General features: G+C 47.6%; 1 protein-coding gene across 3 annotated transcripts in view; it reads left to right on the top strand.

Moving 5' to 3' along the window:
* Positions 1 to 24,341, top strand: part of LOC118358457 (palmitoyltransferase ZDHHC8B) — a 131,073-nt gene that overhangs the window by 83,199 nt on the left and 23,533 nt on the right. For all 3 annotated transcript variants that reach the window (XM_052479015.1, XM_052479016.1, XM_035736313.2), the window contains one exon: positions 23,301 to 23,422. In XM_052479015.1, the coding sequence (XP_052334975.1) occupies positions 23,386 to 23,422 (37 nt within the window). In that variant the 5' untranslated portion in view covers positions 23,301 to 23,385. The remainder of the gene's footprint in view (positions 1 to 23,300; positions 23,423 to 24,341) is intronic.

Below are 24,341 nucleotides of genomic sequence, written 5' to 3' on the forward strand. Positions count from 1 at the left end.
ACTTGTCAGCCAGGCAAATGGGGAGAGGATTAAATGGTGTGGTGGTCTCTCCACGTCTCCTTATTAGCAGAATCCCTCGTTGGTGTGTTGTGTATAGATGGGGTTACAGCAAAGTTGTGGTATTGGAAGGGATACTATTTGACCTTGCCACTGTGGTCTAAATACTTCCACATATTTACCAGTGGGGCTAAGCCACAATGACTTCTGCCTAAGTGCTCTCTTTATTCCAGCTGGTCTCTGTGCTGCTCTGATTTTCTGTGGTTGCGTCCCAAATGGCACCGTATGCTCTACATAGTGCACCATTTTCACCAAAGCCCTACGGGCCCTGGGATAGAGTGTCATTTGAGGCGCTGGCTGTGGTCATGGTCACACCGAATCCTAAAGCGCATACATAGAGGACATGCCACAGATTCCCTCATTTGTCATTCCCTCTTAGGTAGATTAGACCAGGAACCAAGCCACAGTCTGACATGGTCAGGTGTGTTGACTTCAGGATAATGTAATATGGTTTTCATCAGGTTAAGTGACATTGTTTGCCATGTTTATTACTTACAAGAGGATGTTTGTTTAATTTTATGTGTCTTACAGAAGAGGGTCAGTGAAATGTCTCTACAAGGTGTGTGTGTCTGTGTGTGATTGCAAGGCTGGTTATGGCCCAGCACCCCTGTGGTGCTTACTGTGTCGTGGGCCGGGGGGAGCTGAGCAGCTTAAGGGGAGTGGGTAGGGTGCTCAGGGGGGGTGCTGTGTCCTCACCCTCCTCCTCCTCCTCCCCCGTACTGCTGCTGCTGCCATATTCTCATCGTGGATGACTCAGTCCCTATAGACGTGGACGTGGAGACCCTAGGGGCCACAATGCTGTGGTGAGTGTGGCCCTAACACACACTTGAGTCTCCACATGATGCTCACCATGTCCAGCAGGCCTACACACACACATTAGCATGTTGAGGTGCTTGTCCACTGTGGAAATGACAAACATGTTCCCTATAGGCTGCATTAAGCTGAGGTGCCAACAATATCTCATGTATAATACATCTGTGTGATAAGAATTCGTTTAAGATTACTTGAAAAAAACACGAGTTTGAAGGGTATTGAAATAGCCAGTATTACAGTATTTTTTCTTTTCTTTACAGTTGATGAAAGTTGGTAATGAATATGCAAATACAGGACATAAAGATCAACAGTGCAAAGCATTTTATTTAGTCACAAATACGGCTGTTATGTAATTATGTAAATGTGATTGCTTTTACCTCAGATGGAAAACAGTGTGCTCTCTTTAGCAGCGACAGCAGCACAGGTTCTCATTTCAGCTTCTTAGTCATAGAGAAACAGCCTTTAGCCAAGGCTCTCTCTCTCTCTCTCTCTCTCTCCCATCTTTTGTATACATAGCTGAAGTGGACGTTTAATCAGTCAAAGTATCTCAAATGGCTCCAGGTTCAGTCATTTATATTCATCTGAAAGCCATTTCAAGCATAATAATGAGCTTCAGATACCTAGCTATCTCACAAGTAAACAAACTGTGCTCCTCGCCTCATCTCCTGCTCCTCACCTTCCCATCCTACCTTCAGCTAAATCACTTCTTGTATGACCCGCTGTCACCAGTTATTTTAAAGGCTGTTTTCATCTATGCTGTCTCCATTGACAGTGAGCCTGTTGTTGTGTGTGGAATACTAAGTGAAGTGTGTAAGCGCAGAGTGGTTTGTCTCAGAAGTGTGCATGCATTAGAGACACAAAGCGAGCTCTCGGGGCCACAGTGAGCAGGGCCGCTACTGCACCTACACCCTGTGATGTGAAGACTGAGTTATCTGACCACTGAGAGTTAGTGAGAGTTCCACTACTAGTGAATAATAACTTCAATAAGGCAAAAGCTCTCTATTTCTCTCTTTTGTCCTGCTTGATGGTGGGAAAGATCTGTTTGTGGAGATGAGACTGATGAAAAAGAGAGGTTTGATGATTTGAAAGAGTTGGGAGGACGCTATTGCAGCCAGGGGTATTCGGGTGTATCCAGGGGTATTCGGGAATATTCAGGGGTATTCAAGGTCGGCTTGTGGTCCCTAGTACTGCGGCTGCTGGTTTTCTTTTTGATTGGCCTAAGATTCAGTCTAATCACCTGATCGCTCAGGTCTGAATCTGTCCCTGATTATGAGAGAAAGATAACATAATCAGTGCTGCGCTTCAGACCTGGCTATCCCTGTGGGTTGGTAGGGTGGTGAGGCCTGAGCCTGACTATCCCTGTGGGTTGGTAGGGTGGTGAGGCCTGAGCCTGACTATCCCTGTGGGTTGGTAGGGTGGCGAGGCCTGAGCCTGACTATCCCTGTGGGTTGGTAGTGGCGAGGCCTGGTGAGGCCTGAGCCTGACTATCCCTGTGGGTTGGTAGGGTGGTGAGGCCTGAGCCTGACTATCCCTGTGGGTTGGTAGGGTGGTGAGGCCTGAGCCTGACTATCCCTGTGGGTTGGTAGGGTGGTGAGGCCTGAGCCTGACTATCCCTGTGGGTTGGTAGGGTGGTGAGGCCTGAGCCTGACTATCCCTGTGGGTTGGTAGGGTGGCGAGGCCTGAGCCTGACTATCCCTGTGGGTTGGTAGGGTGGTGAGGCCTGAGCCTGACTATCCCTGTGGGTTGGTAGGGTGGCGAGGCCTGAGCCTGACTATCCCTGTGGGTTGGTAGGGTGGCGAGGCCTGAGCCTGGCCATCTCAGGACATGAGGGATCAGTGGGTAGTCTAGAGGAACACATGGTCTCCATCTGCAGGGATGACCCTAACTAACACTTTAATTAATGAGAGCACAATCTCACAGACAGACAGACTGGAAGAGTGGAAACATGCAATAACCCCACAAGCTCTTCTCTCTCTGCCCATTGAAAGAGTAGTGCCACACTCAAAAATGCCCTCACTAACAATGGGCAAGGGGTGTTACTATGCATTTACATTTGTGATTTGATGATTGTTTTCTGATTCATCTAGTCACAATAGAGCCAAACGTAGTTAATATGTCTGTCGTTTCATCCTCAGTTTTTGGTCTGAGGTGCCAAGTCATACCTGGCTGCCGCTGTTTCTGTTTCTATTTTTATTTCAGATGAAGCATACAGAAAGCACTCCAGATTGATTCTCCATTCCCTTTGATTCTCAGACGTTGCCCTCACACATTTCCCCCTCCCAGAACCACTCCAGCAGATAAAAGCAGCTTCAAAGCCGGCAGCTTTACGCTCAAATCTTGTTTTTCCCCACTTATATGTTTTCCATTACTTTGAGAAAAGATTTCAGTTAGATTGGTTGGAAATGTTCTTTCACATTTAGCGTTATCAACTGACTCAAACAGATCACGCTGAAGATCTCAGTGTTCTATTCGTGATCAGCTGAGTTTTCAAAGCAGGGATTGTTCTGTGCTTCGGCTGACGTGCCAGTTCGCAGTTGACAGGATTGTATAGACTCAATCTTAATACGCAAGAATGATACTGACAAACACCAACTGAAGTCTGCCAGTGTATAGTTAAAATGAGGTTCTATCATGTGAATATGTCCCTGAGCTAAGGTGGGGATGATTATATTATGTGAATATCTTTATTGTCCCTAAACTGACACTGGGTGAGGCTTGTGATGATGTGAGGATATGTCCTTGGGTAGACCTCAATAGGGGCATTGTTCCCTTACTGGAGAAAGGTGAGGCCTGAGAGGATATGGGAGGTACAGTAATACTCACAATGGTTAGGGACTCTGAGGAATCAAGCATTTCTAAGGATGAAGCTATTGCTTGCTATCAGAAACAATGCTATCAGAAACCCCACATTTTAACCAACACCCAATTTAGAGCATGTTAGTGGTGTGGTGCTCATCCCTTGAGCATTGTTTGTACACTTCATCAAATATGACCGAAAACCTCACTATCTAATCATGGTTTTTTGTACATCTCTGCTATTCAGAAATGTCCAATAACAATTGCAGTAATTTCTGGCTAAAATCAATACAACAAGTGTAGATATGATCTGAGTGTTGAGTAAGGCTGCAGGGTTACACTATACAAGACTGAAGTAGTACCAGACCATCCTCTCTATCTAACCATCTTGAGAGCTTGGAACTAAAAGGTTCTATCAGAAAAATGATGATTCTGAGATAATTGGCTTTAAAGTCCCGAACTCCAATTGGTTTGAGTGGTGTCAGCAATTTGTGTCTTGTATTCTTTTGAACTTAAAATGAATTGGGGTATTTAGAATACTTGAATCTTTAGAATCTTGCCATAATATGGACTTAGCTCTATTTGGTCAAATATCATCTTCTGTATTCCATCCCTACCTTGTCACAACAAAACTGAATTGACTCAAACGCGTTAAGGAAAACAATTCCACAAGTTAACTTTTAACAGGGCACACCTGTTAATTGAAATGCATTCCAGGTGACTACCTCAGTAAGCTGGTTGAGAGAATGCAAAGCTGTCATCAAGGCAAAGGGTGGCTACTTTGAAGAATCTCAAATATAAAATATATTTGTTTAACACCTTTTTTGGTTACTACATGATTCCATGTGTGCTATTTCATAGTTTTAGATGTATTCACTATTATTCTACAATGTAGAAAATAGTAAAATAAAAACCCTGGAATGAGTAGGTGTTCTAAATTGTTGTCTGGTACTGTAGGTAGAGAACATTGAACATAACAAGGCTATGTTAATTTGGACAAAAATGCAGAACCTTAAGCTCTCAAACTGTTACAGAAGTGTTATGATTAATTGACTTCTCTGGCTCTAGTCCAGGACCTGGTCTTCACTCAGCTCAGTAAAGACCAAGCTGAATCCTAGCTTCCACTTAAGTAAAATGTTAACTTAATATGCATTGATGTCAATGGGAGACTAAGTGAAAGTTTGACTTAGTGGAAATTAAGATTCACCTCATGGTCAGAAGTTACTTTCTAATAATGTGAGCCATTTTGCCCCATGGGGAGGAGGAACAGAGCAGCAGAGGTTCAGCAACAGCACATCCTCATGGTGTTTCTGATATTACAGAGAGATCCCATATGAAGATAAAGTGAGGTCTGCTGCCAGAGAGAGCTGCCCTTGCCTGTAGACTAGCTGGCTGGCTGTTGGTAGATCGATATGACTGAGTGTTAGTAATGAACGGGGCCTGCTAGCCCGGGGAAGTGTGGTTTATTTATCTATAATCTTCACTGCTTGCTTATTTGTCTCCCATGGCACTGGTAGGATGTATTCAGAAGTCAGGGTGATGATAAAATATGATTTTCATTTTCATTTATTCCTGTCATCTGATCCATTAATCTGTTTTATCTGTGTTCTGTTTGTTGTCTGGGTTACGGGTCTGGCCTTTGGACTCAGCCATGAGCCTGTCTGCTGAAGGCCAATTGGCCAGCCTGTCCTGTAGAATGCAGATGACTGGCCAACGGGCTCCTAGCTCCTCATTACCTTCCAGTCACATTGTGGCGGCGGGCTGGTTCATTACCATGGTGATTGCAGCAGGCCTTCTTCCTCCCCAGTGCCCAGGTTCTAGAACCAGAATCATTACATTAGAACACTTTTGGCGCCAGCAGTGTGTTGTGGGCCTTTTGGTTCAGCTCATTGCCAAACAGGGAAAACATTTGACAACTTTTGTAGTTTTTATTTTATTTTTTACCCTATTTTTGTGCTTACGTTTACTGTAAAACAGACTTGTGATTGGCGTTGATAATTGTTTAATGGTGATTTGTTGTTGCCACTTAATTAACAAATGTCTGTGGCCTGAATTATGTATCCTACACTCTGAGTCACATTTTCCACCCACTGCATGGTCTGCTCCTGTACTCTTAATGGCCTCTTTCAGCTGGAATGGCTATGCTTTGTGTAGCTCACTCCTTGTTCATATCACTGTGAGCAAAACACATCATTCACAGACCAAGGGTGAAATTGGGATTTTATTGGAGGCGGAACAGCTTCTAAAGTGTATTGCTTTTCTGTGATAATTTATTTTAAGCCGAACTAACATCTCCTAGAAGCCAAATTGAAGCCAAACTATCACCAAAACTACCATTGTAGAACTTAGTTGATCTCTGTTCTGTTACCCCCCCCAACAATTTGTTTTACAAATGTAAGATATCTTCAATTGGTCTAGCCTATATTCTAAAATTAAACTAATTCTAGTAATCACCTTTGAGTGTGGACTGTATTGTTATTCATACTGGCAAAGAATGTATAGGCCTAGACGACGCTGTTGATTAATTTATTGTGTCAGGCAGCTTAGAGTTAGCCTACAGGAGTGCATTTGTATTTGATTTTGAATGGCGTAGTAATAGGGAATGTTTTATATTGACTGACCTTCATGTCTTAAAGTATTGATGGACTGTTGTTTTTCTTTTCTTATTTGACCTGTTCTTGCCATGGACTTAGTATTTTACCAAATAGAGCTATCTTCTGTATACTCCCCTACCTTCTCACAACACAACTGATTGACCCATACGCATTTTTATTTATTTAAATTTTATTTCACCTTTATTTAACCAGGTAGGCTAGTTGAGAACAAGTTCTCATTTGCAACTGCGACCTGGCCAAGATAAAGCATAGCAGTGTGAACAGACAACACAGAGTTACACATGGAGTAAACAATTAACAAGTCAATAACACAGTAGAAAAAAGGGGGAGTTTATATACAATGTGTGCAAAAGGCATGAGGTAGGCGAATAATTACAATTTTGCAGATTAGCACTGGAGTGATAAATGATCAGATGGTCATGTACAGGTAGAGATATTGGTGTGCAAAAGAGCAGAAAAGTAAATAAATAAAAACAGTATAAAAACAGTATGGGAATGAGGTAGGTGAAAATGGGTGGGCTATTTAGCTGCAGCGATCGGTTAGCTGCTCAGATAGCTGATGTTTGAAGTTGGTGAGGGAGATAAGTCTCGATTTTTGCAGTTCGTTCCAGTCACAGGCAGCAGAGTACTGGAACGAAAGGCGGCCAAATGAGGTGTTGGCTTTAGGGATGATCAGTGAGATACACCTGCTGGAGCGCGTGCTACGGATGGGTGTTGCCATCGTGACCAGTGAACTGAGATAAGGCGGAGCTTTACCTAGCATGGACTTGTAGATGACCTGGAGCCAGTGGGTCTGGCGACGAATATGTAGCGAGGGCCAGCCGACTAGAGCAGTGGTGGGTGGTATAAGGTGCTTTAGTGACAAAACGGATGGCATTGTGATAGACTGCATCCAGTTTGCTGAGTAGAGTGTTGGAAGCCATTTTGTAGATGACATCGCCGAAGTCGAGGATCGGTAGGATAGTCAGTTTTACTAGGGTAAGCTTGGCGACGTGAGTGAAGGAGGCTTTGTTGCGGAATAGAAAGCCCACTCTTGATTTGATTTTCGATTGGAGATGTTTGATATGAGTCTGGAAGGAGAGTTTGCAGTCTAGCCAGACACCTAGGTACTTATAGATGTCCACATATTCAAGGTCGGAACCATCCAGGGTGGTGATGCTAGTCGGGCATGCGGGTGCAGGCAGCGATCGGTTGAAAAGCATGCATTTGGTTTTACTAGCGTTTAAGAGCAGTTGGAGGCCACGGAAGGAGTGTTGTATGGCATTGAAGCTTGTTTGGAGGTTAGATAGCACAGTGTCCAAGGACGGGCCGGAAGTATACAGAATGGTGTCGTCTGCGTAGAGGTGGATCAGGGAATCGCCCGCAGCAAGAGCAACATCATTGATATATACAGAGAAAAGAGTCGGCCCGAGAATTGAACCCTGTGGCACCCCCATAGAGACTGCCAGAGGACCGGACAGCATGCCCTCCGATTTGACACACTGAACTCTGTCTGCAAAGTAATTGGTGAACCAGGCAAGGCAGTCATCCGAAAAACCGAGGCTATTGAGTCTGCCGATAAGAATATGGTGATTGACAGAGTCGAAGGCCTTGGCAAGGTCGATGAAGACGGCTGCACAGTACTGTCTTTTATCGATGGCGGTTATGATATCGTTTAGTACCTTGAGTGTGGCTGAGGTGCACCCGTGACCGGCTCGGAAACCAGATTGCACAGCGGAGAAGGTACGGTGGGATTCGAGATGGTCAGTGACCTGTTTGTTGACTTGGCTTTCGAAGACCTTAGATAGGCAGGGCAGGATGGATATAGGTCTGTAACAGTTTGGGTCCAGGGTGTCTCCCCTTTGAAGAGGGGGATGACTGCGGCAGCTTTCAATCCTTGGGGATCTCAGACGATATGAAAGTGAGGTTGAACAGGCTGGTAATAGGGGTTGCGACAATGGCGGCGGATAGTTTCAGAAATAGAGGGTCCAGATTGTCAAGCCCAGCTGATTTGTACGGGTCCAGGTTTTGCAGCTCTTTCAGAACATCTGCTATCTGGATTTGGGTAAAGGAGAACCTGGAGAGGCTTGGGCGAGGAGCTGCGGGGGGTGGAGCTGTTGGCCGAGGTTGGGGTAGCCAGGCGGAAGGCATGGCCAGCTGTTGAGAAATGCTTATTGAAGTTTTCGGTAATCATGGATTTATCGGTGGTGACCGTGTTACCTAGCCTCAGTGCAGTGGGCAGCTGGGAGGAGGTGCTCTTGTTCTCCATGGACTTCAGTGTCCCAGAACTTTTTGGAGTTGGAGCTACAGGATGCAAACTTCTGCCTGAAGTAGCTGGCCTTAGCTTTCCTGACTGACTGCGTGTATTGGTTCCTGACTTCCCTGAACAGTTGCATATCGCGGGGACTGTTCGATGCTATTGCAGTCCGCCACAGGATGTTTTTGTGCTGGTCGAGGGCAGTCAGGTCTGGAGTGAACCAAGGGCTGTATCTGTTCTTGGTTCTGCATTTTTTGAACGGAGCATGCTTATCTAAAATGGTGAGGAAGTTACTTTTAAAGAATGACCAGGCATCCTCAACTGACGGGATGAGGTCAATGTCCTTCCAGGATACCCGGGCCAGGTCGATTAGAAAGGCCTGCTCACAGAAGTGTTTTAGGGAGCATTTGACAGTGATGAGGGGTGGTCGTTTGACTGCGGCTCCGTGGCGGATACAGGCAATGAGGCAGTGATCGCTGAGATCCTGGTTGAAGACAGCGGAGGTGTATTTGGAGGGCTAGTTGGTCAGGATGACGTCTATGAGGGTACCCTAGTTTACGGAGTTAGGGTTGTACCTGGTGGGTTCCTTGATGATTTGTGTGAGATTGAGGGCATCTAGCTTAGATTGTAGGACTGCCGGGGTGTTAAGCATATCCCAGTTTAGGTCACCTAACAGAACAAACTCTGAAGCTAGATGGGGGGCGATCAATTCACAAATGGTGTCCAGGGCACAGCTGGGAGCTGAGGGGGGTCGGTAGCAGGCGGCAACAGTGAGAGACTTATTTCTGGAGAGAGTAATTTTCAAAATTAGTAGTTCGAACTGTTTGGGTATGGACCTGGAAAGTATGACATTACTTTGCAGGCTATCTCTGCAGTAGACTGCAACTCCTCCCCCTTTGGCAGTTCTATCTTGACGGAAGATGTTATAGTTGGGTATGGAAATCTCTGAATTTTGGTGGCCTTCCTGAGCCAGGATTCAGACACGGCAAGGACATCAGGGTTAGCAGAGTGTGCTAAAGCAGTGAGTAAAACAAACTTAGGAGGAGGCTTCTGATGTTGACATGCATGAAACCAAGGCTTTTTCGATCACAGAAGTCAACAAATGAGGGTGCCTGGGGACATGCAGGGCCTGGGTTTACCTCCACATCACCCGCGGAGCAGAGAAGGAGTAGTATGAGGGTGCGGCTGAAGGCTATCAAAACTGGTCGCCTAGAGCGTTGGGGACAGAGAATAAGAGGAGCAGGTTTCTGGGCATGGTAGAATATATTCAGGGCATAATGCGCAGACAGGGGTATGGTGGGGTGCGGGTACAGCGGAGGTAAGCCCAGGCACTGGGTGATGATGAGAGAGGTTGTATCTATGGACATGCTGGTTGTAATGGGTGAGGTCACCGCATGTGTGGGAGGTGGGACAAAGGAGGTAACAGGGGTATGAAGAGTGGAACTCGGGGCTCCATTGTGAACTAAAACAATGATCACTAACCTGAACAACAGTATACAAGGCATATTGACATTTGAGAGAGACATACAGCGAGGCATACAGTAATCACATGTGTTGAATTGGGAAAGCTAGCTAAAACAGTAGGTGAGACCGCAACAGCTAGTCAGCTAGCACAGCAAGCAGCAGGTAAAATGGCGTTGACTAGGCAACGGGGCCAACAGATAAAACAAACAAGCAGAATGGAGTACCGTGATTAATGGACAGTCCAGCGTGCATCAGCTATGTAGCCAAGAGATCAATGTCCAGGGGGCAGCGGTGGATGGGAAGGGAAGCTGGACTGGCAAGTGTTATCCAGGTTTAAAAAAACTAACAGTGACTAAATAGCTTGTAGCTAGTTAGCTGGTTAGCGTCTGGAGGTTCTTGAGTGTGTTCTAAAAAAGTAAAAATAATAGCGATTCCGTATCACAATGGGTGAGGCAGGTTTCCGGAAGGTATAAACAATTTAAAAATCAAAAAGAGATAGAAAGTAAATATGGGTCCAGAGAGTGTTTGGGACGCGGCGATTCAGACGGTTAGCAGGCCTGTGCTAACAAGCTAACAGTTCGTAGGCCCGGGCTAGACAGGGTAGCAGGGGTGTGCTACAGGTGCTCTGGCCGGGCTAGCTTCAAGCTAAGTGGGTGGAAACGCTAGCCAGGGGTAATCATCCGGGGTTGCAGTTTAGCTAGATAGCTAGTTGTGAAGATCCAGCTGAAAAATGTTCCGTTTGCGGTGGGAATCCGGGGATGAAAAATAAATAGGTCCGTTATGCTCTGGTTAGAGTCGCGTTGTTCGAACTGGCGAGAGCTTTCCGGGCTAAAGGTTAGCTGATGACCGGTTAGCTGAAGACCGCTAGCATAGCTGGTGGATTAGCTGGCTAGCTTCAGTTGAGGGGTTTCGGTTCCGAAGTAAATATAAATACTTTAGGAAAAATAGCTACATTGGGTGAGGCGGGTTGCAGGAGAGTATTTGGATGCTTAGATTTAGCATTAAGAAGGAAAGAAATACCATAAATTAACTTTTATAAAGGCATGCGTGTTAATTGAAATGCATTACCTCATAAAGCTGGTTGAGAGAGTGCCAAGAGTGTGCAGAGCTGTCATCATGGGAAAGGGAGGCTACTTTGAAGAATCTCAAATATAAAATATATTTAGATTTGTTTCAAACACATCATTCACAGACCTTTTTTTGGTTACTACATGATTCCATGTATGTTATTTCATAGTTTATGTCTTCGCTATTATTCTACAATGTAGAAAATAGTAAAACTAAAGAAAACCCTGGAATGAGTAGGTGTGTTACAACTTTTGACTGGTACTGTATTAGTAAAGACTATTTATTACATTGAGACTAGTCTGATGGATGATAATATGATCACTTGATGAGAGAACAGCTGTGCAGCCTGAGGCAAGGAACAGTGTGCAAGCTTTTTTTGCGATGTTCTCAAATTATTAATAGCCTATAGTCACATTATGCAGCCCAAATACTGTATGTTCTGATTTCTAAGACATTCTAAGTTTTGTATCATTAACAACTAAAGTCGTGGTCCTTCTGTAGCTCAGTTGGTAGAGCATGGCGCTTGTAACGCCAGGGTAGTGGGTTCGATTCCCGGGACCACCCATACGTAGAATGTATGCACACATGACTGTAAGTCGCTTTGGATAAAAGCGTCAGCTAAATGGCATATATTATTATTATTATTATTAAGTTGCCAAATAACTCTAAATCTAGCGTACCCTATAGGATCTGTTTGAAATGATCACTTTTACACTCAACATAGCCTTCATATGCGCAGCCACTCCAGAATGGGAAAAATATCCTTTCTATTTTATTCAGCAAAGTTCAATTATATTCTTCTTACTATAAAATCATATAATATAACATGGTAACATGGGACTTATAAACATATCTTGTCTGCTAAATGAACAAGCCTACAGCCAATGGCATGCCAGATAGCCTAACATAGTACGTAGGCCGACTCATATTCTGTTAATCTTTCTTTAGACTTACCTAAAATAAATAATGGATTTATTGTTATGGTGTATATTAAAATGTTTATTAGACTTGTTAAAATGTAGATGTTCCAAAGGCACGCATCAGCAACTTGTATTTGTGGAGGCCTGAAGCTGCTAAACGTATTTGTGTTAATTAACGCAAAATTACCATGACACAGGCAGACTTTTGCATGACAATAACCGGGTGACAACATTTCATGACCGCCACAGCCCTAGCATCAAACACACCAACACCATGGACAGTGAGTTAAAGCCCCTGGCTACATATATACAGTGCATTCGGGAAAGTATTCAGACCACTTGATTTTTTTTCAACATTTTGTTACGTTACAGCCTTATTCTAAAATAGATTAAATATTTTTTTCCCTATTTAATCTACACACAATAACCCATAATGACAAAGCAAAAACAGGTTTATAGATTTTTTGGGCAAAAAATTCAATATAATATTTAAATATCACTTTTATAAAAGTAGTCAGATCCTTTACTGTACTTCGTTGAAGCACCTTTGGCAGGGATTACAGCCTTGAGTCTTGTGTATGACGCTACAAGCTTGGCACACCTGTTTTTGGGGAGTTTCTCCCATTCTTATCTTTATTTAAACTTTATTTAACTAGGTAAGTCAGTTAAGAACAAATTCTTATTCTCTGCAGATCCTCTCAAGCTCTGTCAGGTTGGATGGTGAGCTTCGTTGCACAGCTATTTTCAGGTCTCCCCAGAGATGTTTGATCGGGTTGAAGTCCGTTTTGCTCTGACATGCACTGTCAGCTGTGGGACGTTATATAGACCGGTGTGTGCCTTTACTAATCATGTCCAATCAATTGAATTTAGCACAGGTGGACTCCAATCAAGTTGTAGAAACATCTCAAGGATGATCAATGGAAACAGGATGCACCTGAGCTCAATTTCGTGTCTCATAGCAAAAGGTCTGAATACTAATGTAAATAAGGTATTTCTGTTTTTTATTTGTAATAAATGTGCTAAAATTTCTAAAAACCTGTTTTCACTTTGTCACTATGGGGATGTAGATTGTATGTAGATTGAGGATTTTTTTTATTCAATCCATTTTAGAATAAGGCTGTAATGAAATGTGGAAAAGGTCAAGGGGTCTGAATATTTTACGAATGCGCATTGTGTGTGTATGTGTTTCTAAATTCAGCAAAAAAAGAAAAGCCCCTTTTTCAGGACCCTGTCTTTCAAATATAATTCTTAAAAATCAAAATAACTTCACAGATCTTCATTGTAAAGGGTTTAAACACTGTTTCCCATGCTTGTTCAATGAACCATTAACAATTAATGCACATGCACCTGTGGAACGGTCATCAAGACACTAACAGCGTACAGACGGTAGGCAATTACGGTCACAGTTATGAAAACTTAGGACACTAAAGAGGCTTTTCTACTGACTCTGAAAAACACCAAAAGAAAGATGCCCAGGGTCCCTGCTCATCTGCGTGAATGTGCCTTAGGCATGCTGCAAGGAGGCATGAGGACAGCAGATGTGGCCAGGGCAATAAATTGCCATGTCCGTACTGTGCGACGCCGAAGATGGCGCTACAGGATGGACAGATGGTCATCTTCGCAGTGGCAGACCACGTGTAACAACACCTGCACAGGATTGGTACATCCAAACATCACACTTGCGGGACTGGTACAGGATGGCAACAACAATTACCCGAGTTACACCAGGAACGTACAATCCCTCCATCAATGCTCAAACTGTCCACAATAGGCTGAGAGAGGCTGGACTGCGGGCTTGTATGCCTGTTGTAAGGCAGGTCCTCACCAGACATCACCGGCAACAACGTCGCCTATGGGCACAAACTCACTGTCGCTGGACCAGACAGGATTAGCAAAAAGTGCTCTTCACTGACGAGTCGCGGTTTTGTCTCACATGGGGTGATGGTCGGATTTGCGTTTATCGCCAAAAGAATGAACGTTACACAGGCAATGCTGTGCATTACAGGGAAGACATTCTCCTCCCTCGTGCTAACTTTCCTGCAGGCTCATCCTGACATGACTCTCCAGCATGACAATGCCACCAGCCATACTGCTCGTTCTGTGCGTGATTTCCTGCAAGACAGGAATGTCCGTGTTCTGCCATGGCCAGCGATGAGCCCGGATCTCAATCACATAGAGCACGTCTGGGACCTGTTGGATCGCAGGGTGAGGGCTAGCGTTAGGGCCATTCCCCCCAGAAATGACCGGGAACTTGCGGGTGCCTTGGTGGAAGAGTGGGGTAACATCTCACAGCAAGAACTTGCAAATATGTTGCAGTCCATGAGGAGGAGATGCACTGCAGTACTTAATGCAGCTGATGGCCACACCAGATACTGACTGTTGTGCTCATACAAATATTTACACGTTAAGTTTGCTGAAAATTCATGCAGTTGAGAGTGAGAGGACGTTTTTTTTTTTTAGCTGTATGTATGTGTGTGTGTGTGTGTGTGTGTGTGTGTGTGTGTGTGTGTGTGTGTGTGTGTGTGTGTGTGTGTGTGTGTGTGTGTGTGTGTGTGTGTGTGTGTGTGTGTGTCATATATATATATATATATATATATAGAAATAAATAAAGAGTTTTTAACAGGGTGTGTTTTTTTTTTTACCCTTGCAGTCGGAAGTCGGAAGTTTACATACACTTAGGTTGGAGTCATTAAAACTCATTTTTCAACCACTCCACAAATTTCTTGTTAACAAACTATAGTTTTGGCAAGTCAGTTAGGACATCTACTTTATGCATGACAGAAGTAATTCTTCCAACAATTGTTTAGACAGATTATTTCACTTATAATTCACTGTATCACAATTCCAGTGGGTCAGACGTTTACATACAGTAGTTGACTGTGCCTTTAAAAAGCTTGGAAAATTCCAGAAAAATATGTCATGGCTTTAGAAGCTTCTGAAATATAATATCAATTAGCCTGATTTAATTGGAGGTGTACCCGTGGATGTATTTCAATGCCTCTTTGCTTGACATCATGAGAAAATTAGCCAAGACCTCAGGGAAAGAAATTGTAGACCTCCACAAGTCTGGGTCATCCTTAGGAGCAATTTCCAAACGCCTGAAGGTACCACGTTCATCTGTACAAACAATAGTATGCAAGTATAAACACCATGGGACCACGCAGCCGTCATACCGCTCAGGAAGGAGACGCATTCTGTCTCCTAGAGAAAAGCGCGTGCGTGCAAGGAGGCCTACAAACCTGACTCGGTTACACCAGCTCTGTCAGGAGGAATGGGCCAAAATTCACCCAATTTATTGTGGGAAGCTTATGGAAGGCTACCTGAAATGTTTGACCCAAGTTAAACATTTTAAAGGTGATGCTACCAAATACTAATTGAGTGTATGTAAACTTCTGACCCACTGGGAATGTGATGAAAGAAATAAAGGCTTAAATAAATAATTCTCTCTACTATTATTCTGACATTTCACATTCTTAAAATAAAGTGGTGATCCTAACTGACGGAATTTTTCTAGGATTAAATGTCAGGAATTGTGAAAAACTGAGTTGAAATGTATTTGGCTAAGGTGTATGTAAACTTCCTACTTCAACTGTAGGTAGGTAGGTAGGTAGGTAGGTAGGTAGGTAGGTAGGTAGGTAGGTAGGTAGGTAGGTAGGTAGGTATAATAATAATAATGATAATTAATAATAATAATAATACTGGCTGTTTTTCTACTTGGTAAGTGGGATTATTAGGTGATAGCAGTGCAGATTCGCGCGGTGGACTGTACTCCTCTAGGATTTTCTCTCCCTTAACTACCTTTTTGGTATTACCCACATGATATAGCTCTGCTTTGCCATACTCACAGAAGCTGTGGGAACCGACTATCCACATGGGCACTGATACAGGTGGTGTTTCTGGTCCCTGTTACTGGTTGACTGGCCCTCCTCCAGAGCAGAGGCTGGTTGACTGTCCCTCCTCCAGAGCAGAGGCTGGTTGACTGTCCCTCCTCCAGAGCAGAGGCTGGTTGACTGTCCCTCCTCCAGAGCAGAGGCTGGTTGACTGTCCCTCCTCCAGAGCAGAGGCTGGTTGACTGTCCCTCCTCTAGAGCAGAGGCTGGTTGACTAACCCTCCTCCAGAGTAGAGACTGGTTGACTGACCCTCCTCCAGAGTAGAGGCTGGGTGCTGGTTGACTGGTCCTCCTCCAGAGTAGAGGCTGGGTGCTGGTTGACTGGTCCTCCTCCAGAGCAGAGGCTGGGTGCTGGTTGACTGACCCTCCTCAGAGCAGAGGCTGGGTGCTGGTTGACTGGCCCTCCCCAGAGCAGAGGCTGGGTGCTGGTTGACTGGCCCTCCTCCAGAGCAAAGGCTGGGTGCTGGTTGACTGACCCTCCTCCAGAGCAGAGGCTGGGTGCTTATTGACTGGCCCTCTTCCAGAGTAGAGTCTGGTTCACTGACCCTCCTCCAGAGTAGAGACTGATTGACTGACCCTCCTCCAGAGCAGAGGCTGGTTGACCCTCCTCCAGAGTAGAGACTGGTTGACTGACCCTCCTCCAGATTAGAGACTGGTTGACTGACCCTCCTCCAGAGCAGAGGCTGGGTGCTTATTGACTGGCCCTCTTCCAGAGTAGAGTCTGGTTCACTGACCCTCCTCCAGAGTAGAGACTGGTTGACTGACCCTCCTCCAGAGTAGAGGCTGGTTGACTGGCCCTCCTCCAGAGTAGAGGCTGGTTGACTGGCCCTCCTCCAGAGTAGAGGCCGGTTGACTGGCCCTCCTCCAGAGTAGAGGCTGGTTGACTGACCCCCTCCAGAGTAGAGACTGGGTGCTGGTTGACTGGTCCTCCTCCCGAGTAGAGTCTGGGTGCTGGTTGACTGGTCCTCCTCCAGAGCAGAGGCCGGTTGACTGGTCCTCCTCCAGAGTAGAGCCTGGGTGCTGGTTGACTGGTCCTCCTCCAGAGCAGAGGCTGGGTACTGGTTGACTGGTCCTCCTCCCGAGTAGAGTCTGGGTGCTGGTTGACTGGTCCTCCTCCAGAGCAGAGTCTGGGTGCTGGTTGACTGACCCTCCTCCAGAGCAGAGGCTGGGTGCTGGTTGACTGGCCCTCCTCCAGAGCAGTGGCTGGGTGCTGGTTGACTGGCCCTCCTCCAGAGCAGAGGCTGGATGCTGGTTGACTGTCCCTCCTCCAGAGCAGAGGCTGGTTGACTGACCCTCCTCCAGAGTAGAGGCTGGGTGCTAGTTGACTGGTCCTCCTCCAGAGTAGAGGCTGGGTGCTGGTTGACTGACCCTCCTCCAGAGCAGAGGCTGGGTGCTTATTGACTGGCCCTCCTCCAGAGTAGAGGCTGGTTGACTGACCCTCCTCCAGAGCAGAGGCTGGATGACTGGCCCTCCTCCAGAGCAGAGGCTGGTTGACTGACCCTCCTCCAGAGTAGAGACTGGGTGCTGGTTGACTGGCCCTCCTCCAGAGCAGAGGCTGGTTGACTGACCCTGCTCCAGAGTAGAGGCTGGGTGCAGGTTGACTGGTCCTCCTCCAGAGTAGAGCCTGGGTGTTGGTTGACTGACCCTCCTCCAGAGCAGAGGCTGGGTGCTGGTTGACTGGCCCTCCTCCAGAGCAGAGGCTGGGTGCTGGTTGACTGGCCCTCCTCCAGAGCAGAGGCTGGGTGCTGGTTGACTGGCCCTCCTCCAGAGCAGAGGCTGTTTGACTGGCCCTCCTCCAGAGCAGAGGCTGGTTGACTGGCCATCCTCCAGAGCAGAGGCTGGGTGCTGGTTGACTGGCCCCCCTCCAGAGCAGAGGCTGGGTGCTGGTTGACTGGCCCCCCTCCAGAGCAGAGGCTGGGTGCTGGTTGACTGGCCCTCCTCCAGAGCAGAGGCTGGGTGCTGGTTGACTGTCCCTCCTCCAGAGCAGAGGCTGGTTGACTGTCCCTCCTCCAGAGCAGAGGCTGGTTGACTGTCCCTCCTCCAGAGCAGAGGCTGGTTGACTGTCCCTCCTCTAGAGCAGAGGCTGGTTGACTAACCCTCCTCCAGAGTAGAGACTGGTTGACTGACCCTCCTCCAGAGTAGAGACTGGTTGACTGGCCCTCCTCCAGAGTAGAGGCTGGTTGACTGACCCTCCTCCAGAGTAGAGGCTGGGTGCTGGTTGACTGGTCCTCCTCCAGAGTAGAGGCTGGGTGCTGGTTGACTGGTCCTCCTCCAGAGCAGAGGCTGGGTGCTGGTTGACTGACCCTCCTCCAGAGCAGAGGCTGGGTGCTGGTTGACTGGCCCTCCCCCAGAGCAGAGGCTGGGTGCTGGTTGACTGGCCCTCCTCCAGAGCAAAGGCTGGGTGCTGGTTGACTGACCCTCCTCCAGAGCAGAGGCTGGGTGCTTATTGACTGGCCCTCTTCCAGAGTAGAGTCTGGTTCACTGACCCTCCTCCAGAGTAGAGACTGATTGACTGACCCTCCTCCAGAGCAGAGGCTGGTTGACTGACCCTCCTCCAGAGTAGAGACTGGTTGACTGACCCTCCTCCAGATTAGAGACTGGTTGACTGACCCTCCTCCAGAGCAGAGGCTGGGTGCTTATTGACTGGCCCTCTTCCAGAGTAGAGTCTGGTTCACTGACCCTCCTCCAGAGTAGAGACTGGTTGACTGACCCTCCTCCAGAGTAGAGGCTGGTTGACTGGCCCTCCTCCAGAGTAGAGGCTGGTTGACTGGCCCTCCTCCAGAGTAGAGGCCGGTTGACTGGCCCTCCTCCAGAGTAGAGGCTGGTTGACTGACCCCCCTCCAGAGTAGAGACTGGGTGCTGGTTGACTGGTCCTCCTCCCGAGTAGAGTCTGGGTGCTGGTTGACTGGTCCTCCTCCAGAGTAGAGCCTGGGTGCTGGTTGACTGGTCCTCCTCCAGAGCAGAGGCTGGGTACTGGTTGACTGGTCCTCCTCCCGAGTAGAGTCTGGGTGCTGGTTGACTGGTCCTCCTCCAGAGCAGAGTCTGGGTGCTGGTTGACTGACCCTCCTCCAGAGCAGAGGCTGGGTGCTGGTTGACTGGCCCTCCTCCAGAGCAGTGGCTGGGTGCTGGTTGACTGGCCCTCCTCCAGAGCAGAGGCTGGATGCTGGTTGACTGTCCCTCCTCCAGAGCAGAGGCTGGTTGACTGACCCTCCTCCAGAGTAGAGGCTGGGTGCTAGACTGGTCCTCCTCCAGAGTAGAGGCTGGGTGCTGGTTGACTGACCCTCCTCCAGAGCAGAGGCTGGGTGCTTATTGACTGGCCCTCCTCCAGAGTAGAGGCTGGTTGACTGACCCTCCTCCAGAGCAGAGGCTGGATGACTGGCCCTCCTCCAGAGCAGAGGCTGGTTGACTGACCCTCCTCCAGAGTAGAGACTGGGTGCTGGTTGACTGGCCCTCCTCCAGAGCAGAGGCTGGTTGACTGACCCTGCTCCAGAGTAGAGGCTGGGTGCAGGTTGACTGGTCCTCCTCCAGAGTAGAGCCTGGGTGTTGGTTGACTGACCCTCCTCCAGAGCAGAGGCTGGGTGCTGGTTGACTGGCCCTCCTCCAGAGCAGAGGCTGTTTGACTGGCCCTCCTCCAGAGCAGAGGCTGGTTGAGGCCATCCTCCAGAGCAGAGGCTGGGTGCTGGTTGACTGGCCCTCCTGGGTGCTGGTTGAGAGAGCAGAGGCTGGGTGCTGGTTGACTGGCCCTCCTCCAGAGCAGAGGCTGGGTGCTGTTTGACTGGCCCTCCTCCAGAGCAGAGGCTGTTTGACTGGCCCTCCTCCAGAGCAGAGGCTGGGTGCTGGTTGACTGGCCCCCTCCAGAGCAGAGGCTGGGTGCTGGTTGACTGGCCCTCCTCCAGAGCAGAGGCTGGGTACTGGTTGACTGGTCCTCCTCCCGAGTAGAGTCTGGGTGCTGGTTGACTGGTCCTCCTCCAGAGCAGAGTCTGGGTGCTGGTTGACTGACCCTCCTCCAGAGCAGAGGCTGGGTGCTGGTTGACTGGCCCTCCTCCAGAGCAGTGGCTGGGTGCTGGTGACTGGCCCTCCTCCAGAGCAGAGGCTGGATGCTGGTTGACTGTCCCTCCTCCAGAGCAGAGGCTGGTTGACTGACCCTCCTCCAGAGTAGAGGCTGGGTGCTAGTTGACTGGTCCTCCTCCAGAGTAGAGGCTGGGTGCTGGTTGACTGACCCTCCTCCAGAGCAGATTGACTGCTCCAGAGTAGAGGCTGGTTGACTGACCCTCCTCCAGAGCAGAGGCTGGTTGACTGGCCCTCCTCCAGAGCAGAGGCTGGTTGACTGCCCTGAGTAGAGACTGGGTGCTGGTTGACTGGCCCTCCTCCAGAGCAGAGGCTGGTTGAGAGCTCCAGAGAGAGGCTGGGTGCTGACTGGTCCTCCTCCAGAGTAGAGCCTGGGTGTTGGTTGACCCCTCCTCCAGAGCAGAGGCTGGGTGCTGGTTGACTGGCCCTCCTCCAGAGCAGAGGCTGTTTGACTGGCCCTCCTCCAGAGCAGAGGCTGGTTGACTGGCCATCCTCCAGAGCAGAGGCTGGGTGCTGGTTGACTGGCCCCCTCCAGAGCAGAGGCTGGGTGCTGGTTGACTGGCCCTCCAGAGCCCTGGTTGACCTCCTCCAGAGCAGAGGCTGGGTGCTGTTTGACTGGCCCTCCTCCAGAGCAGAGGCTGTTTGACTGGCCCTCCTCCAGAGCAGAGGCTGGTTGACTGACCCTCCTCCAGAGCAGAGGCTGGTTGACTGGCCCTCCTCCAGAGCAGAGGCTGGTTGACTGGCCCTCCTCCAGAGCAGAGGCTGGGTGCTGGTTGACTGGCCGTCCTCCAGAGCAGAGGCTGGGTGCTGGGGATCACTGTGAGTCACCATGCTCCCCCAGGCCTGCTAGCACAGCATCCCATTCTCCTACCTACAGTACACACTCCACTCTGAATAATTGAACAGAGCAGAGGGGGAAGGAAGAGGCAAGATGGAGAGAGGATCACCTCCATTAACAGATGCCAAGAAATCGGTTCTCTGTGTGTGCATGCTTGTGTGTGCATACAGTCTGTGTGCACTGTGTGTGTGTGTGTAAAGCAGTAACGCTGATTGAGCGGGCATGATCAAAGAAGGGTGTTTCCTCGAAACCGCTGCCTCTTCCCCATGAGACATTTAATTTATTAATGTTGTGTACACTAACACTGCTCCCTCATTTAGACCAACAGAAAGCCCTGTCAGTCAGTCACCTATGGCTGGCTACACTTAACCACCCTGCATTGTGGCTCAGGTGGGCCTCTAGAAGGAGACCCAGCAGGGTCGATGAGGCATAGAGACCTTTTTTGGGCTCATACAATGTCTTGACATTTCTACTACATTTTTCTTCTACATTTACTTGGTATTCTTGATTGCAGCATTTTCCAGGTATCTTTGCATATTTCACAGTATGTGATGATAAATAAGCCTGTGGATAAGATCAAGCTTGACACACAAAATGTCTTAGTGATTCTGTTTAAATCCTGGACTAGGTTTTCCAGAACTCCCAGTAGGTGGATTCACAGATTTTGTGCTTATTCCCTCCTGATTGCAGGAATCTTTCAACCAGGATTTAGTGAGATACCACTGTGGATGGTACACACTAACACACTGCCTATGCGAGCTGTCTGTCTGTATCCATGCCCGGTCTGTCTGCAACTCCCTCTCTAATTACAGGAAATGTTAGACATTGTAATATAGCTCAGCCCTGCACCCAAGTATAGCCCTTTCCTCATGTGTCATCATCTCTAATTGACTTTTATATCTGAGGCTGAGAGGAGATCTGGTCTGTTCCATGTATGGCTGATGATGCCATTGTTATTATTTCTGAATCTCAAGAGGCGAAGATGCAATTCCAGCTTTACACCGTGTCCTCCTTTTTGCATAGTTTTCCCATTTGCGCAGGATTAAAGATACTGAAAATCTTGTTTCCACTGGTGTGTGTGTGTGTGTGTGTGTGTGTGTGTGTGTGTGTGTGTGTGTGTGTGTGTGTGTGTGTGTGTGTGTGTGTGTGTGTGTGTGTGTGTGTGTGTGTGTGTGTGTGTGTGTGTGTGTGTGTGTGTGTGTGTGTGCGTGTGTGCGTGTGCGTGCGAGGTGATGATTGTGGGTATGGAGGAGGGGGGTGCAGCAGTAACCCATTTGCATCTCCCCTCCATCCCTCATTTCATAGGCAGATTACAATCATTTTATCAGTATGAATCAGTATTTGTTAACATATTTACATATAAACTTAGTAAAAAAAGAAACATCCCTTTTTCAGGACCCTGTCCTTCAAAGATAATAAATAAAAATCCAAATAACTTCACAGATCTTCATTGTAAAGGGTTTAAACACGGTTTCCCATGCTTGTTCAATGAACCATAAACAATGAATGAACATGCACCTGTGTAACGGTTGTTAAGAAACTAACAGCTTACAGATGGTAGGCAATTAAGGTCACAGTTGTGAAAACTCAGGACATTAAAGAGGCCTTTCTACTGACTCTGAAAAACACCAAAAGAAAGATGCCCAGGATCCCTGCTCATCTGTGGGAACGAGCCTTAGGCATGCTGCAAGGAGGCATGAAGACAGCAGATGTGGCCAGGGCAATAAATTGCCATGTCCGTACTGTGAGACACCTAAGACAGAGCTGCAGGGAGACAGGACGGACAGCTGATCGTCCTCGCAGTGGCAGACCACATGTAACAACACCTGCACAGGATCGGTACATCCAAACATTGGAGGGTGAGGAGGGTGAGGGCTAGGACCATTCCCACCCAGAAATGTCCGGGAACTTGCAGGTGCCTTGGTGGAAGAGTGGGGTAACATCTCACAGCAAGAACTGGCAAATCTGGCTCAGTCCATGAGGAGGAGATGCACTGCAGTACTTAATGCAGCTGCTGGTCACACCAGATACTGACTGTTACTTTTGATTTTGACCCCCCCACCTTTGTTCAGGGACACGTTATTCAATTTCTGTTAGTCACGTGTTTGTGGAACTTGTTCAGTTTGTCTCAGTTGTTGAATCTTATGTTCACACAAATATTTACACTTGTTATGTTTGCTGACAAACGCAGTTGACAGTGAGAGGACGTTTCCTTTTTTGCTGAATTTATGTAGATGCATATGTGTGTCATTCATTGTGTGCCTCCTATGTCAGGGTAGCCTAGTGGTTAGAGCATTGGACTCGTAACCGAAAGTTTGCAAGTTCAAATCCCCGAGCTGACAAGGTACAAATCTGTCTTTCTGCCCCTGAACAGGCAGTTAACCCACTGTTCCTAGGCCGTCATTGAAAATAAGAATTTGTTCTTAACTGACTTGCCTGGTTAAATAAAGGTAAAATAAAAAAATAAATGTCTGAATCCTCAGATATCACTATGTATGAATGGAGTTTCCTAACTGCTGTCCTCTCTCCTCTCCAGGTGCCCCTGGTTGACCAACACGATCTCCCCCGCCGTGCCTCTCTACAATGGCGTCGTCTTCCTATTTGTGCTGGCCAACTTCAGCATGGCTACCTTCATGGACCCTGGAGTCTTCCCCAAAGGTCAGTTCCCTTTTACTACTGAAAGTGTCTGTATGAGATGAATGGGTCTCTCTCTCTCTCTTTATGTCTGTCTGTCACTCACTCGCTCTCTCTGTCCGGGTCTTTTCAGTACCCATTAGCCCACAGTGCCTATTTTAGCTAATAACTGGGCCCTCTCTGCACCATGCTATGCATGACTTACAGACCTGTGACCTGGTGAACAAGTCTCGGTCGAGGTTACGAGGCCCACTGCTGCTGCCTTAGAAAAAAGACTGCCAGTACTTGATGGTAGTCAGCTGTTAGTAACGGTAAAGAAAGGGAAACACTGCGTGTGTGTGTGTGTGTGTGTGTGTGTGTGTGTGTGTGTGTGTGTGTGTGTGTGTGTGTGTGTGTGTGTGTGTGTGTGTGTGTGTGTGTGTGTGTGTGTGTGTGTGTGTGTGTGTGTGTGTGTGTGTGTGTGTGTGTCGTCCACTCTCCTGGGGGATGGCTCGGCCCCTATGTTTAGTATAATGATCGTTGAATGTGGCCCATTTACACCTTATGGTTGTAACATGCTTGTAACATAATAAGCTCCGGACTTTAAGAACTACTTGTCCCCCCATAAACAGGTAATAATGGTTACAGCACATATGACACAGCCAGGTTCATGTTTCTTCCTGAAGTGGTCTCTCCTTACTGTGGAGATGGAGTGGAGAGCTGCAGTAGTTTGATAGAGAGAGAGTGTTGCAGACGGAAACACATGCCCACTATATTGAGATGCCTGTGGCCACATGGATAATCCTACTGCTCCTGCCTCCACACACTGTATCTGTGTGGGGAGAAACAAACTGCAGTTAAATCCCTGCTTCTAAGAGCGGTATGGCCTCAGGGGTATATTTCGTAGATCCTACCCTGTCAATACAATCCTCATGAGCTGTCATCTCTGCTGTATCTGACAGTT

This window comes from Oncorhynchus keta, chromosome 25 (genome assembly GCF_023373465.1).
Source record: "Oncorhynchus keta strain PuntledgeMale-10-30-2019 chromosome 25, Oket_V2, whole genome shotgun sequence".
In the NCBI taxonomy this organism is placed as follows: domain Eukaryota; kingdom Metazoa; phylum Chordata; class Actinopteri; order Salmoniformes; family Salmonidae; genus Oncorhynchus; species Oncorhynchus keta.